General features: G+C 45.5%; 1 protein-coding gene across 1 annotated transcript in view; it reads right to left on the bottom strand.

Moving 5' to 3' along the window:
• C8B (complement C8 beta chain) overlaps positions 1-14,503 on the bottom strand; it is a 40,902-nt gene extending 26,399 nt beyond the window's left edge. Inside the window, exons 1-4 of the mRNA XM_007104581.2 lie at positions 14,351-14,503; positions 7,942-8,098; positions 4,825-4,966; positions 2,445-2,586 (exon numbers count right to left, since the gene is read on the bottom strand). Coding sequence (XP_007104643.1) covers positions 2,445-2,586; positions 4,825-4,966; positions 7,942-8,098; positions 14,351-14,442 — 533 coding nt within the window. The 5' untranslated portion in view covers positions 14,443-14,503. The remainder of the gene's footprint in view (positions 1-2,444; positions 2,587-4,824; positions 4,967-7,941; positions 8,099-14,350) is intronic.
• Positions 14,504-17,291: the final 2,788 nt, after the last annotated feature.

Raw genomic sequence — 17,291 nt, 5'->3', positions numbered from 1 at the left:
GGGGTGGAGAAGGGTAAGAGGTGAGGGTGTAATCCCAACTGGTAGACCTACTAAAGGACAGCCAAATTCCTTGGTACAGCACTCCAGGCCCTCAATATCTGGATGAAACCAGCTTTCCGGCTTCATCTCTGGACACTCCCAGACACAGTCACAAAGCCAGTCCCTCACTATTTGGGGGTGTTCTTTCTCCAGTCTGCTTTGCTCCTCTTCTGTGTAAGGGCTGTTCCCTATGCCTAAATGCCCTTCCAGCCATTCACTGTTTTATCTCTTACTTATCTTTCAAGAATGGGTTCCATCGTTGTCTGTTGTGGGCAGCCTTCACTGACACTTGTACCAAGCTGCGTGCACTAGAGGTCCTCATTAGACCCCGTGCTTGCCTCATTCATGTATTTATTGTTCTGCACCTACTGCAGTTGCCTTCTAAGTATGGTCTAGCATGGTAGGCAAGAACATGGACTCTGCAGCCAGATGCCTGGGGTCAAATTCCTGCTCTGCCATTTACGAGTTATGTAACCTTGGGTACACCAGTTAACCTCTCTGTACCTCAGTCTCCTCATTCGTAAAATGGGAACAAAGAAAATCTTATCTCTTGGAGTAGTTGTGAGGATTACACGTGTCCATATTTGTTAAGTGCTTAGAACACTACTTGGTCTGTGATAAAGGCTTGTTATTATTTATGTGTCTGTTGTCTCCCCTAGATTCTGTGCTCCTTGGGGATGGTGGTTTTTTTCTTAATTTCTGTATGACCCCCATCACAAGACACTAAGTTAATTCTCATTTACTGAGGGTCTAACTGGAAATAAACACAGTCACAGATGGCTCAGGGCATCACCTTACTCAATGCCCCTGAAGCCCTGGATGCCATTATGTCCCGTTAGAAAGAATGAAAATCCCGTCTCTAATTTGACATTATTCCTCACCGCCTCCTAAGAAGCCTCCATTCCTGGAGGCTTGTTCTTGCCTACCATGCTAGACCATTCTTGGAAGTCTGCTTTGACTACTACTGACAGCCATTTTTTTGTTCAAAGGAGCTCTGTCTCCTTTTAGCTTCTGCCTGTTGGCCTGTTCTGCTCTACCAGAATTGTCTTAGGCTCTCTCTCCTGTGACAGAGTTTCATGTAGCATAATAATGTATATTCATTTATTTTTTTAAATACTGTAATAATCAATTACACATATTGGCTCATTGAATCCATGGGTATTACTATTATACCCATTTAACAGATGAGGAAAGTGAGGCACAGAGAGGGCAACCGAACCGCCCAGCAGCTGGCAGGGCCAGAACTCAGAGTCTGAGCGTCTTAAGTCAAGAGCAGAGTCTGCTTTCTTCCCACCACGCCCATACCAGCTGCCTCTTGTGTATTAGTTTATTACCATGGCATTAGCTTATGCATCCCTCACAGATTGGAAAGAAGGGTATTACTAACTTCCGTCTACAAATGACAAAACTAAGGCACCGCACAGACAAGTGCCTCAGCCAGGGTCCCGTGGCCTGTGAGCCGCATTTCTGCCCCTACTGCAGGGTCCGGTCAGCCTCTGCTACTGGCTCTGAATGTCCACTCTGTCATCCTCTTTGCCGTGTGACTTCTGAGAACCCTCTGAACTTTCCAGGCCTCAGTTTCCTTATCGACGAGATGGGGCTTATAATCACGAGTTTCTAAGGTGGTCCTGAGAGGAGGTTTTCCCCACATGAGCCGTCTGTATCTCTAATGACAACCTTTCAGGAGGGAGGTCTGACGTTCATTTAGGAAGAGGGAGAACCCCATCCAGGGCCACTCTGCTCCCCACGCTGCGTCACACACGCTGATTGGTGAGGCGCCTGAAGGAGGCCCTCCTCTCCCCCTGGAGGCTGAGAGGCTGCAGAGCGCAGCAGGAGAGGAGGGTGAGCACCAGACCAGTCTGGTCCCTTCTGACCCCTCACCTCCCCAGAGGGTTTAACCAACTCAGAGGTCCCCAGATTGGCTGCACCCAGAGTGGCTACAGAGCCATGCTGGAAATGCACTCCTTCACTGGCTAATTACTTAGCACCTTCTCCTCTGGGCCAGCCCCTCTGCTGGGGCTTCAGGATAGAGAAACAGAGAAACCTCCCTCGCAGCTGTCAAGGGGATTCAAAGGTAATGCTTGGAAAGTACCTAACACAGTCACAGAGCAGGTGTCAAATAACCCTTCCCCCAGCCCTCGCGTGGAGCCTCCGTGGCCCCAACACACAGCTCTGCCCTCGGTGCTCCCTCCCTGCAGCCGCGTAGCTCCATCTCTCCGTGGGATGTGCTCCCGGAGGCCCTGGGTCTGTCCTCAGGGAGCATCCGCAAGCATCCGCTTACACCCCTGCCTTTTTCAGAAAGGAAAAAAGGAGCCACTCTGTTTACAGGTCCCTCCCTGTCTCTTCTCCAGAATCACATTTAATTGTGTGCCCTTCCAGCTCCACGACAGAAGGCGGTAACTTACCCGCTGGCCAGGCTGCCGATGGCCCAGTATTGGTCCATTTCCTGCTGACATTTTTTATAAATCCTTCTACAGTTCCCCTCATCTGACTGGTCTCCACAGTCGTTGTCCCCGTTACAAAGAAGTCTGCGGTTTACACACCTCCCTGGGATGGAGAAAGGGGGTTACCCACGGTCCGAGGCCGGTAAGAGAGGCACTCACGTGGTTTGAGACCCACTGTGGGCCGGACACTTTGCTGTGCCTTTAATGCTCTGTTTGCATTAGCCCTCATGTATTGGGGTGGGTGGGTAATGGAATTCACAGTTTATCCCCCCAAAGAAGCCAGTGTTATATCTCTGAAAGTGCTTGAGGGCAGATCTGCTAGGCAGGGGTCGAGTGGCCAGACAGGAAGGAAGGCTGGACTCCTCTGCTTGGCACTGGTGAGAGGGGGTGGGTTCGGTGAGTCCTGTAATAGTGCTAGTCGTGGGACCTTCCAAATGTTACCTGACCCACCCCCCGGCCTCAATTTACTCATCTGTAAAATAGAGATGCCATCATACCTACCCACTAGGGTTGCTGGGGATTTAATAAATGAAATAGTACTGGCTCATGGTAAGTGCTGGATATGTGTTGTTATTACTATTAGTGTTTTGATGGTCCAAATGCACATTGCTGGTAAGTACTGGCAGGAAAATTGGAACCTATAGCTTTCTTATCACAAAGTCTCCCCACTAAACCACACTGCCTTCAACACCAGAGCCATTTGGACTACTTTTAGATGATAAAATTATTTGGACTGTATGTTTAAAATTATTTGCTTCCTTGAAACTCTTTTCGCCATTGACTTGACTTCCTTTCTTATCTGTATATTCTTGGGGGATAAAGCCCATAAGACAGGTAACCTTTTTTCCTCAGATGTGTCTGGTCATTTTTTTTTTTTTTTTTTTTTTGCGGTACGCGGGCCTCTCACTGTTGTGGCCTCTCCCATTGCGGAGCACAGGCTCCGGACGCGCAGGCTCAGCGGCCATGGCTCACGGGCGACGCACAGGCTCGGTGGCCATGGCTCACGGGCCCAGCCACTCCGCGGCATGTGGGACCTTCCCGGACCGGGGCATGAACCCGTGTCCCCTACATCAGCAGGCGGACTCTCGACCACTGCGCCACCAGGGAAGCCCTGTCTGGTCATTTTTAACCAATGTTTTGGGGTATTAAAGGCAGAAGAGTAACAATCCGGTTTTCATATGTTCCTTACAAGGCATTTAAACTAAAGCCTGCCCAAATAACCATTATGGCTTTGGTCAGAATCATGGAACACTGGTCATAATTAGTCCATGGACACCCTGTAAAAGTCTTTCAGATTTATTGGATGGAGTTTCGCATTTGCAATAAGCCCTAGAAATTGCTCTAAGAATCACTAATTCTTTCTGAGAAGATCCCTAAGCACAGTCTACATGGTTACAGAGAATGTAGAGAGTTGCAACTCCCATCTAGATAATTTGGGTCAAAATACTCTTATTTTTGCTGGAGCCTTGGAGAAACAGAGAAGCGTATGTTTGCCTGAATGAGCTAGAGGAATGAATTGAAAAGACAAGTGTTTACTTACCTCTGCCGCTGATGATTATTCATTTGTGTGCTCCTTCCTTCCTTCCTTCCCTCTGTCTGTCCGTTAATCTGTCTTTTTTTTTTTTCCCTTGCTTCCTTTAATCGAAAATGTTTTACTGACTATCTCATGGGTTAAGGGTTATGTTGTACTTGGTGATAACAGAAATGCAGGGACCATCTCACCAAAGAGCTTTCAGAGATAAATGATGCTACCCACCCTATTTAACTGTTGCAGGTGGCTTTGCTACATTGTATTTAGCCTCAAACCTCTGAGAAAGCCAGCAGAACTCACGGTCTGCAAAGAGCTTTCACATCCATCGTGTCACCTGATGCTTATAGCAAACTTGTAAGGTATTAACATCACTTCTGATTTTCTGTTTAGAAAACCAACATGTGATAAGGTTAAGTGACTTCTCTAAATTACAAAGTCAAAGTAAGATTTAACTCGGGAGTTCTTATTCTAGCACACATAATTTTGGTGTCCTTAATGTCAGTGAATGTAAGTTGAATTCCCCAATTCCTAATTGTACCTCCTCCACTTACCTGCTATATGATCTTGGGTGAGTAACTTCTCCAAGTCTCAATTTCTCAATTTGTAAAATGGGGGTAATATTAACACCTCCATGGTAGGGTTGTTTTTATGAAATAATACGTGTAAAAAGAGGTCAAGGAGGACAAGGAGGCCTCCTGACCTGACACATGACCCTGATCTTGAGCACTAGGCAATGGCCAGTCCTCCCATCATCATGTGCCATTGGCTCACTTGATAGCTTTCCCCTCCCACTCCTGTGTCCCTTTATACCTGTCTGCGCACACACAAAGCCTTCACATCGCACTTGACTTCTGCATGGTCTGTTGGAAACACAGTCTTCAACTTCCTTGTCAGAGAAGCTGCACGGTTCCCCATGGAACTGAGAGGGCTGGAGCAAGTAGGCATGTCTGTACTGTAGCAGAGAGGAGCAAGGTGAACCAAGGGCAGAGGCTTGGAGACCTGGGGAGCTAAGGGGGTACACTTAAGGATCTATATTGCCACTGGCTGGTTGTCTATTTCAAATAGACTGGGAGCCCTCTGAGGGCAGGGACCTTATCTTCAATTTCTGCATCCACAGTGATCAGTAAAGATTTGCTAAATGTGGGGAAAGCGTGGACTTTGGAGTCAAAGGTAGTAAGTGCATTGATGCAGCCAGTTCAGTCTTGCAGCTTGATTAATCCAATGGGTTGATTCAAGTATTCTCATTTACTAAGTAGCTTATAACACAAAAGCATGCACTTTGGAGCCACTGACTCTGATACGCTCTAGTTATGTGATATCAGGTAAGTTACTTAAGCATTGTGATCTCAGTTTACTAATCTATGAAATGGGGATAATGAATTACCTAAATGTACAGTTACGGAGTTTCAATTATAGGTATGAGATATATATGAAACCTCATGTTGTCTGGTACACAGTAGGCCCTCAGTTGCTTGTGCTTATTTTTCTTTTTAATTATTAATAATTTTTAGCAGTCAATATTTCTCTATCTTTAGATTGTTTATTCCAGAAATATTGATTGGATTTCCAAACTTTTGATTGAGCCACCCAATGTTGAAAAAGGTAGGTGCTATTTATGCTTGTTTGGTTTTGATCATAATCATGTCCTCTGGGCTGCCCTTCGAGGAGGCTGCAGATGGTGGTGGTGTGATGATGGTCAACACCAGGCAGTGACAACACAGTGCGATGGGTGCCATGACAGGGGCAGTACAGAGTGCTCTGTAAACGCAGAGGGGAATCTGCAGTGCAGCCTTAGGAGACGGTGAAGCGACATCTAAGCTGAGCCCCAGAGGATGAGTAGACATGTCAGGCCAACATGGCTGAGGACGGGAGAGAAGGGCAATCTGGGTGGGGGTAACTGCTGTGCCAAAGCTGAGAGACTAGACAGTATGCACCTTGTTCCAGGAAACAAGAAGAAATCCATCACAGATGGAGTGAAGAGTGAAGGAGGGGGAGGGGCCAGAGATGGAGGGAGACGTAGCCAGGAGCAGGTGAGGCAGGGCCTCCCCGGCCTCAGTAAGGCTGGATTTAGTACTTCATTACGGGGAAATGAGGAAACCACTGCAGAGGAAGGAAATGATCAGATTTGGGTGGCGTCCAAATGCTAGCTGCAGTCAAGATTTTGGTACCACCAAAGGGGGCAAAGCAGGATAGCAGCCCCTTTACAGACTGACATGTTAAGCAGCCACAGTTATTATGTGCATGGTATCTGGAAATCTAGAAAAGAAACATAGACAACCATCCACCCATGCTCCTTTGCTTTCCCAGAGTCTTTCTTCCTGGAAGGCAGAGGCTGGCAGGACAGGGATAAGGTCTGCCAAGAAGATGCCAGAAGACTAGCCCCAGGCACCAGAGACAAAATGGGTTTGAGGAGTGTGGAGATGACTGGAGATGACGGAGGAAAGACATCTTCCAATTCCAGTCGAAAGGTTTTGATGAACTGCCAGCCACTGACCCGGCAGACAGCAGTGATGTCCACTGAGGGACCCTGTGTAGCAAAGTCTGAGTGCAGAGCTCTGTCTGGCTGAGTGAGTGGATGGATGGACGGCTCATGCTGGGTCTTCCTGGTTTATGGTGCAGATGAAGCAATTATCCAGATAATTGGATCAATGTTGATCACATCAGCAATAATGCCTACTTTGGGAACTGAATGAGCCTGCCTGGCTCTCCACATTGATCCAATTAAGCATGCAATTGTCCTGGGCCTACTTCCACAGCCTCTTTAGAGTCCTAGCCCATGGCTGGTTCAGTTTCCCAAGGAGCCGGGGAAATGAGAACCGTTCTCTTTTCTCTGACACATATCTTATTCTTAGAGCTGGCTCTTCCTTGTCACAGCCCTCCTGTGACAAGGAAGATCGAAGAACAAATACTGCAGAGACTGTGTGTTTTGACTGGTAGAATGCTAGACAAGGAGGCCAGTGGCCTGAGTTCAAGGTCTGTTTTTGCTACTGGGTGAACTCAAGAAATCACTTACCTGCTCTGGGTCTCTATCTATCTGCCTAACAGAAAGTGTAACAATTATCCTCCCTTCCTTATAGAGATGTCAAGAAATATGATGAGATCAAACAACACATGTTTATGGAGCACCTCTTACATGCCAGACATTGGCCTATACACTGAAGATACAGTATTGAATATGTTTTTAAGCGCTCACCATTTAATGGAAAGACCGATAATAAAAGAAAAGTAAATGATAAGTGTTAGGATACAGGAGGAATAAGGAGCTACTGTAGTTCATAAAAGGGTATCTATCTAAGGGCAAGGGGGGCTGAGAAGTCAGGGAAAGCTTCTCAAAAGAGGAGGCCGCTAAGCAGTTTCAAATCATGAGTAGGTGTTAGCTGGTGAAGGGGGTGGAAAGGTCACTCCAGCCTAAGAAAGCAGCATGAATAAAGGAACAGACAGAGCGTGAAATGGTCAGAAAAATACACGTGTTCTGTGTGCTGGCATGGGCGATGTTCTATGGAGACGTAGGCCTGGTCTAAGGCATGGGGGGCCTTGAATACCATGAGTCTGGACTTGATCCTAAGGGCCATGCATAGACTTTGGATGTCCAAGCTGGGGAAAGAGACTGGCCAGACTTCCATTTTCAATAGCTCCCCTGGTTGCACCATGAAAGATGGATTGAAAGAGCAAGGTTGGAGGTAGGAAGTCTAATTAAGAAGCTGCTAATGGGAGCAAGGACAGATATGCTTGGAAAAAATCTGAAAGATCAAAGAAAGGATCTGATTGCTCCTTGGAAACTCAGAGGAATAAAATCCATTAATTAAATCAGCCAACATTTACCCAGGTCCTACTATGATGCAGGCACTATCAGTAATGCCTCAGCCGATCTTGCTGAGGATTAGGGCTCCTGGAAGTTTAGAGGTCTCCCAAGGCCTGGGTACCTACCCTTTTCTTCTGACAAGGATCACATGTGGTCCAGGAGGACCAGCTGGACAGTTCGCAATCAATAGGCATTGAGGTGACATCCACACTCCGTGTCTGTCTAGTCTTGGCAAGGCTCTCGTTGACTGCATTTGACTCAAGAGACGGTGGCCTTTCACCCCTAAAAGGTCATCATAGAGAAGAGAGACAGGTATCAGAAGGGAATTCAATATACATCCAACCACCTGTCTGTCCATTCAATAAATACATATTTGCTCATTTGTGCAAGGCTATTCCTTTATCAGTCAAGTTAATTCATTCAACAAGTATTTATTGAACCCCCAGTTACTGCCTGACATTATGGCTAGCTAGGGTCAAAAGAGTGCTGAATTCTGATCAGAAGACAGTCCATCAGCAGCTGGATGATCTTGGTCTGGTTTTTCAACCTCTGTGAGCTTCCCTTTTCTCACCTATATAATGAGAGAATCATACCTAACTCATTAGGCTATTTGTAAGATTAAATAAGAAAGTATATGTGAAAGCACTTTATAAACTCTAAAGTGCTTTAGATATGCAGGGATTACAACCACAGCTAGATGTAGGACCTCAAGCAATACCCTCCCCATCTTGGGGCCTCTGTTTTATCCCCTGGAAAATGAGAAGTTTGGACTAGGTGGTCTTTAGGTTGCCCTCTCACATTATGAGTCTATGAAACTTTTTCTGAGAACAAACCATGTTCCGGATACTACGCTAAAGAGGATACAGAGAATTATAAGACACAGGTTTTGCCTTCTGGAACTCACAGTTTCGCTTAGGATAGGAAAAGAGAAACATGCCTCATGCCTTAGCTCTTCCGGACTTTATCCGGTAGGCAAGGTTTTTAAGCATGCAGGCTCCACGGTCAGAGCTGAGCTTTAGGACGTCACTGTGGCTGCAGTATGGAGGCTGGATGGAGGTGGGAAGAGCCCTGAGGCAGGAAAAGCAGGTAGGAGGCTCGAGCAGTGTACCAATGAGTGATGTGAGCCTGCACCATTGCAGCATCCAGGTGAGAGAGAATGGGGAAGACAGACTTACTAGATGATTCTCAGGTGGAATGGATAGGGTGATGTGTAATAGGATGGGGGGTGTGGGTTAGAGAGAGGAACAGGTTTAGGTTGATGCTGGTTTCTAGTTTGAGTGGGTGGGCGAGTGGGGAACTCAGGAGCAAAGGAATTTGTCGGGGATGATGGAATTGGGGCAAGTGGAGTTCCAGGTGTCTGTGGAACACCTACGTAGAGTCATTTGATAAATAGTTCCTACGTAGTTTTGGAACTCAGGAGAGGGATTTGTACTAGGGATACAGATCTGATCATGAAAAGCTTTGGGAGAGGATAAGACAGTTCTTGAGAGACCCCGGCCAAGGAGAAGATTGTGGGGAACATAAACACAACCAGCAGACAAGGAGAGACTGGTGTCTGCCAGGCCAGGGCGAGGACAGTACACAGAGGTGGGTAGGGGATGGGGTGAGGCCAGTGGGGGGGGGATGGGAGAGGCAGATGGTGTCACATCTGCAGAGCAGTCAAGCAATATGAGATCCGAAATCTGTCTAGAAGATAAGGCAACAGTTTTTGTTGAGTTCCTGGCACTCTTGGGACATCGAGTAAAAGAGGGAATGAATGGGCATGTTATTTAATCTGCCTAGGCCTCTGGTTTCGCCTTGTGTAATACAATGGGTGTATTATGGTTTCTATTTGTCTTCCATCTGAAAGAATGTATAACACTGCAAGATTCTTTGTAATTTGTGTTTCTTTTCAAGGTAGAAAGGGACAAGAGAAGAGAAAGAGAATTAAGATTTGTTGAGCACCCAGGATGTGTCAGATCCTGCCTGAGATGTTTCACCCATGCCATCTCATCTAATCCTGACAGCAATGCTAGAAGGCCGCAACCTTCCAGAGAGATGAGGGAAATGGCCGAGAGCCATGCAGCTGGTATGTGGTCATGCTGGGGCCTGAGCCGAGGTCTGCTCAACTCTAGTCTCTGTTAGGTCCATTTCTCTGTGCTGCCTGTAGGGAAAACAGGCCAGCATCCACTCTGCCAGAGTCCCCTCCATCTCCATGCAGGGCCTCTTGCATCCCTGTGTCCAAGATTCAGTCATTAGGCAGAGCATCACATAGTTTCCACTGTCTCAAAATTTTAACATATCACTCCAGACAAGGTCATTAACAATACATTCTCACTTGGCAAGAGTCCTAAAAAAGAGGATAATATTAACTACAGTGAAACTCTATCTCCATGACCACCCCAGAGATCAGCAAAAATCAATTGCCTAGTAAAGCTGGATCTTTAATGAAAGGTCAAAGACTAGTGGGAACCACAGGTGGAGTCTTTAAAATGGTTCCTTGAGGCAGGATGCTGCCCAGCATCCGGGGGCTTCAGAATGTGCTCGTATCTACTAATCTGCCCAGGTTTGACAAAACAATATTGTCTGTGATTTGCCTTCTCCTAAGTAGGTATTCGACAGCTCTGCAGGGTATCCTCTTTCTGTTCCCCTAAGAAATAGTTACATTGTGTTTTTAGCAACTTTCCACCCAATTCAGGCCACAGTGGAGACTGAGTAGATAAGTAATGTGCACACACGCTTTTAAGAGTCACAATTATTTTCCCCTCTGAGATGTGAAGGCCTGTTAATGGGCAAGATGATCACTTACAGAAGGAACTTGGTAAAAAGTGGTTACAACCACCAGATCTCTTTTCATTATGGAGGTGGCAATACAATGAAGTAATCAGCTGAATAAACAGCATGTTTGTAAATTACATCGGATACATGTGTGTGGTTTATTAGTACTATAAAATGCAAATCTGAAAGCAAGGCTAGCATTAAATTGCATCTTTAATTCCTGGGACTAGCATGGACCCAACAGAGGACAGGGGCAGTCAGGACCTCTGTGTATGGTTATTATAACACGTGCCTTCACGCTGTGAATTTACAGAGATGAACCAGATGGACGTTCTGACCAACTGCCTTGACTTCTGTCATTCAAAATCCTCTGTGTATTTTTAATGTTGAAAAATTAAACATGCCCAGAGAAGTACAGAAAACAAAATAATAAATACTCAGGTATTCACAACACAGGATTGGCAATTGTTAACATTTTGGTACACTTCCTTCAAGTCTTTTTTTTTTTTTTAATAAAAAATAACCCTATAAATTTGACCTCTGTGGTTTACACCAGCCCCAGTTCACTTTCCTCTCTTCTTCAGAGGATACTACTGTCATGAATTTGGTGTATATCCTTCCAGTTTTTTAAATGTTTACATACATACATATAGACACAACACATAGCGTTGCTTTTGTGAGCTGCACTCATACTGGACATAGTATTCTATAACTTGCTTTTGTCAATCAACATTGTATTTCTGGCCTATCCATGTTGATTCATAAAGAGGTCTTGTTCCTTTCTTTTATCTACATGTTCCATCATAAGACATACACTGCATTCAACTTATTCTTTTTCTTTTTGAAGGATGTTTATATATATTTTTTCATGTTCTATAATTGCAAACAATGCTACAGCAAACACCCTTCTCCAAGTCCTTGGAACGTATCCTCTACGTAAGGACTGGCAAGGAGGTACCTGACATTCCTCGAGGTACATGGAATGCAGCTGCCAGCAGGAGGACATATTTCACTTGGTTCCTGTCTCCTACTCTCTTTCTAACAGGAGTCTCTGATCAAAATAAATATGGATCCATCGCGTACGGCAGGATTAGGTCAGCAGTAAATTGCGAGCCATAAGCTTACATAGACGGGGTGCATCAATATATTTTGGCTTTCTGTAGAAATGCCCTGACACAACAACTTTCTTGTCACACACAATTTGTTAGGCAGCTGCATCCTTTGCAAATAGCATCCTTCCTCTTTGCTGGAAGGGGCAGCTTCTGGGTGGTGGATTTTCAATTTCTCTTCTCTGTGTCATTTGCTATTGTAGAAATGAAATTTAAAGCAAACTCTCAAGGCAACAAATGTGTGGTCCAGCGGTAGAGAAATGGCCTGGGAGTCCAGCAAATCAGATCCACAATGCAGGTGGAGAAGAGATAATGCATTAGCAAGAGGAAGAAAGATACAGGGACATACAGGGGCTCTGGAACCAGAAAAAAACAGATAGGAATCCATATTCTGTTATATTGATATACTAAGTGAGGAACCTAGAGATAGTTATCTCTCCAAATCTCAGTTTCCCTCTCTGTAAACTATAAACAATAGCACTTATCTCAAATAGCTTTGAGAATTAGACTTAATATACCTAAGTGCCTGGCACAGAGTAGCAATAAGCAAACATAAGTCTTAAGATGACATAATGAGTATTTCATTTGACTTGATTACAAGAGTAACTAAAAACAGAAACCTTTCTTAGCTAGTACAAAGGAGGTCTCAGCATCTCCTGTTGCAGAACTGAAGGCTATTCCTCCACTTCGTGTATGGAATTCAACACATGCCACGTTCAAGACTGCTCCATGGAATCGTGGGTAGAGGCCAGAGCACTAAACCTGGATTCAGGTAAGGGTTTGAGACTCATGAGATGTGAATGAATCTCTTCTCTTCTCTGAGGACCCATTTGCTCTTCTACATAGTGAGTAAGGATAACACCCCATCTCATGACATCGCTGGACAATTAAGCAAGGTTTCCCAACCTGTTGTCTATACTCACCCACTCACATCTCCACTTCCTACCTCTGGGTGAACTAATATATAAATCTGACTGTGTCGATCGATCCTTTGCTTAAAACCCTTCCATGGCTCCCCATTGCCTAGAGGATAAGGTTCAAGCTCCTTAGCTGGTGTAAAGGCACCACCCCCCTGCCCCAGCTCCACCCAGGATCTGACTCCTGCTGACTCTTCCTTGGTCCCATCTCTGGCAGCTCCCCACTTTGACCTGTGCTCAAGGCTTACTGAAGTAGATGTGTGGCTTCAGGAACAAGCCAGGCTCTCTCATCTCCATGCCCTTGTCTATGCTGCTTCCTCTGCCTGGAACACCCTTCACCTCCTTGGCCATTTGGCAAATACCTATTCCTATGTAAAGATTCAGCTCAAGCATCGTCTCTTCCAGAAGCCTTGCCAGACTCCATCTCCGGTAAAGCCAATCACTCCTCTCTTGTTTCCCGCCTGCCCCTGTGCTATTTATTGCAACAGCACACATAATATGTGCTCACATGTTGGTTTTCTCCATGAGAACATGAGCCCTTTGTGTCCTATTCACTTCTGTAGCCTCAGAGCCTGACAAGGGGCCTCACATAGGGGTCCATATGTAGGGTTGCTATGATCCCTTTAAACCCTCCATTCCAGACACATTTCCTTGGATCCTGATGGACACATAGTACACACAAGGAAGGCCTTGGCTTCTTTGTTCTTCTCAGGGCCAAGTTGAGATTCTTGATAATCATAATACCTATTATTCACTGAGTGCCCAATGGGTAGCGAACACTCAGCACCCTAGTCTCGGGGTGGTGCCCAGTGGGGGCTGAGTGCTCAGCAGAGCTGACACCAGGGGGTGCATACAACGGGTACCAGGCGCTCCTCCCATGGGAGACTGTGTGCACACAGCTTTTATGGAATGGTAAGAGAAAAGGCACTAACAGTCCTTCTCCCCACGGGATGGCTCGCAAGGAGCCTAGGACAGCTGACAGCTTTAGCCTCTGACAGCGGCAGCGGCTTCTCCTGTACCAGAAGGATCCCCCAATTGCCATGTCACTGGTGCTTCTTTCAGTGGAGGCCAAGTTTGAACTTTCACTCAGATTAAGTTTGAGCTTTCAACTCCGATATTTGTTTTTAGCCTGTTTTGCACCCTATGAACAAATACCAAAAAAATCATAAAATAAATTAGCTAGCATTTAACTGCTGCGAACATCTGGAATGTGTGTGTGTATGTGTGAGAAAGAGAGAGGGAGAGCGAGAGAGAGAGATAGAGATAGAGAGAGAGAGAGAGAGAGAGGGAGGGAGGGAGGGAGGGAGAGAGAGGCGGGGAGGGAGAGAGAGAGAGAGGGAGAGAGAGAGTGCGAGAGCCTGAGAACAGAGATTGTAGGCTGATGAGCAGGGAGGGCAGGTCACTCTCATATTAAAATCATTGTTATGAATTGGCTTTTTTCCCCATACATAACAACCCTTTTGCATAAAGAATCATGCCAAGGCTTTGTTCAGAATACAGAACAAGTATTCTCAGCATGACAAAAATACATTTAAACATGTCTGTTTCCTACAAGAACTTTTGTTGAAGTTGGTCATTGGGTTCCACAACAATTTGAAAAGTTGTTGAAGTTATTTTATCAGACGCATGCAGATTGCTTCAGGAGATGTTCCTTATTTAACAGGCGTGTGACGAGGAGAGGGTCACTATGATGTGGCTTTATATTCCCCGTCATATTATCGATCAGGGAGTCATTCGGAACCGTCACTTACCTGGAACCCGGCAAACTGAGACACGCCAGGGCAGCACAGAGAAGAAACAGCTCTGCCAGTGCCCTCCAAGCCCACACCCTGGATGTCTTCATTTTCTCTATGCGACAGGAGATCTGACTAAGGCTCCTGGATCCATGAAGAGCCTGCACAGGGAATGCTACTGTCAGCTTCTGTCCCCAGAGAGCAAACAGTTGGGTAAAGTAAACAGAAAGCCACCAGTAACCAGAAATGCCTTAGACTTTGCACAGACAGAAGACTTATCTGTGACTCCAGAAACCAATGAGAATGATGGAAAAATATGCTGCAGCTTGGTTTTTATTCATGTATAACAGACTCTGGGGTAAGCAGCTGAGAAGACAGATGGTTAGTGAGGCAAAAAGGACTGGGCTCTAGGTCCGGACTGCCTGGGTTCGAATCCTTTCTCTGCCACAGCTTTGGGAGCTTGGGCAAGTCACTTTACTTCTATGCCTCAGTTTCCTCACTTGGAAAGTGGTGAGGATCAAATAAGTGCATACAAATAAAGTGCTTAGAACAGGCCTGTGCTGGGCACTCAGACATGTGAGCTATTGTTACTAAGTAAATACAGGGTCTGGAGTCAGACAGGCCAGGCTTTGAATTCCAGTTTGCCTCTTTCTAGCTACGTGATTTTGAGCAAGTCAGTAAGAGGCTGTAGAGCTTTAGAGCCCATCTACCTGAGTTCAAATTCTCTCTGTATCTTTCACCAGCTGTGGACCCAGGGCAAATTATTAACCTCTCTGGGGCCAAATTTCTTCATCTACAAAACAGGGATAAAATAGTACCCACCTCACAGGATTGTGGTGAATATCAGCTAAATTGAAACACTTAAAGCACTTTGAACAGTGCTGGCACATACTATGTTCTCTCTCTATAAGTGAGATGACATTTTTTTATTTTTTTGCTGACATTTTTATTGACTCTCTTTGATTCTGTTTCCTCATATGTATATAAACTGGGAGGGCTCTGCCTACCTATCACGTAGGGTCAGGAGGGTTCAGATGAGATGCTAAGTGTGAAAATAGGCATTATAAAAATGATAACTGTATGAGGCTAATTAACCAAATACGTGTTGTTCTTATTGTATAACTTTTGTAGGACTTTATTACATTTAGGGAGAAATAGATGGCTGTCCTGACCTTGTTGGGAAGTGAAGTATAGTAGATGATTGGTATCAGATTTAACATCTGTCTCCAGTATTTGCTGATAACCCTGAGAGCCATGGTGATAGTAGCACATGGAAAAAACTCAGACACCTTCCCCCTTCACCTATCACTTCTCCCACGTTCAAAGTCAGAGGACTTTCCTTAGGGGTGAGCACAGCAAAGGCAGGTACCACTCATGTAGGGTGGGTCAGACTTGTTTTATTTGAGCCTGGAAAAGTGCTTTTCCTTCATCTTTTCATCATTCTGAATAGCACGCTGATTGCCTTGTCATTTCGAGGTGGCCTCACCATTAAACTGGATGAAAGAAAAATGTGACTCTAAGGGTCTCTTGAAATGGCATAATTCAAGCAAATGTTCACCTCGATAACTCTAGAAATGATTCCTAGAAATGACTCCCAGGTTGCCTGTGACCAGATGTGGGGTGGGTGTCTTCACATTTTCAGTTCCACTGCCGACATAGTGTCAGCCCCGAATCCCAACCTGGAGATGGTACCAACCCTGCCTCTGGTGGGAAGCACAGAAGTGCAGTGTAAAAGAGGCCTGGTGCAAACTCGAAGGCCATATACAAATGGCCTGGACTCTCAGATGTACCCCCATCACTGACTCCTTAGAAGCAACAAGTTAAAGTACAGACTGCACTGACCTGGCATTTACAAAACTCATCTACGGCCCATGAAGAGATGGAGGAACATGGTCGATGACCGTCTTGTCTCTGTTGATCTGGCAGGTGTAGGTGAGCGGACTCGGAGGGGAGAGGCAGTGGGCAACTTGAGGGTGGGCTGGTAGAAAGAACACAGCCTGGATTTGATTTCCTTGAACAAGCTGCCTAATGTCTCTGAGACTGTTTTTTTTCATCTGGAAAATGGGGATCATAATTCATTATTACCTATTTCATAAGGTTATTTTAAGGCTTGACTATATAAAACATTAAGCCCTTAACTTACTTTCTGATGCAGGTTGGAGGGGCCAGGCTGCTCCCCATCCTGACTTGTCTGCTGAAGTAGCTGGGCTGCGGTTGGGAGTGCAAATAAGGAAGAGCAGCCAAGGGGAAGGATGGAAAGCCACAGAAGGTGGAAGACCCTTCGCATTAACTGTGCCCAGAACACAGAACACAAGTTCTGCTCTCAGGCCATCCCGTGTGCATTCCAGTTATTATTATCCCAAGCACAAGGCATTTTCTCATCACTGTCCCAAAGGATGCAGTGACCTGAACTTTGACACAATTGATTGTGGTGGTTAATCATTTGTAAAGAAGCAGAAAAGTGCATTTCAAGAAAGATCCACGTCCTTTCTCGTGTCTGCCTGCATTGAAGAGAAGCCACATCCTTACAAGATAGGGTTCTTTTTTCACCTCCTAAACCTAAGAGACTCATGGAGGAAGCCACAAATTTTAGAGAGGGCAGTTACACGAATGAATCGTGTGCTCACTCATCTCCAGATTTTTTGTGCATGCTGTTCTCTCTGCCCAGAATATGTGCCACGTGGCTAAATATGACTCATTCTTTCTGTTTCATATTAATGTCACTTTCTCAAGAAAGCCTTCCCAATTGACTCTCCTGGGTTTGACTCCAGGCTCCAATGGGTTTCCTGGAATTCCAACCTCATAGCGCCCCCTGGTGGCGCTAGGTGCCGCTCACCTGAGGTCATGCCAGGAGGATGGCAGCCTCAGGCTGTGCTGATAATACACATATTTTTCATGGACAGTTCTTAGCAATTTAACAGTTTTCCCCACATATCACCTTGTTTGATTTTGACAATAA

This window comes from Physeter macrocephalus, chromosome 4 (assembly GCF_002837175.3).
Source record: "Physeter macrocephalus isolate SW-GA chromosome 4, ASM283717v5, whole genome shotgun sequence".
Taxonomy (NCBI): Eukaryota; Metazoa; Chordata; class Mammalia; order Artiodactyla; family Physeteridae; genus Physeter; species Physeter macrocephalus.
The sequence above is the reverse complement of the archived record's forward strand: the minus strand, read 5'-3'. Positions and strand labels throughout refer to the sequence as shown.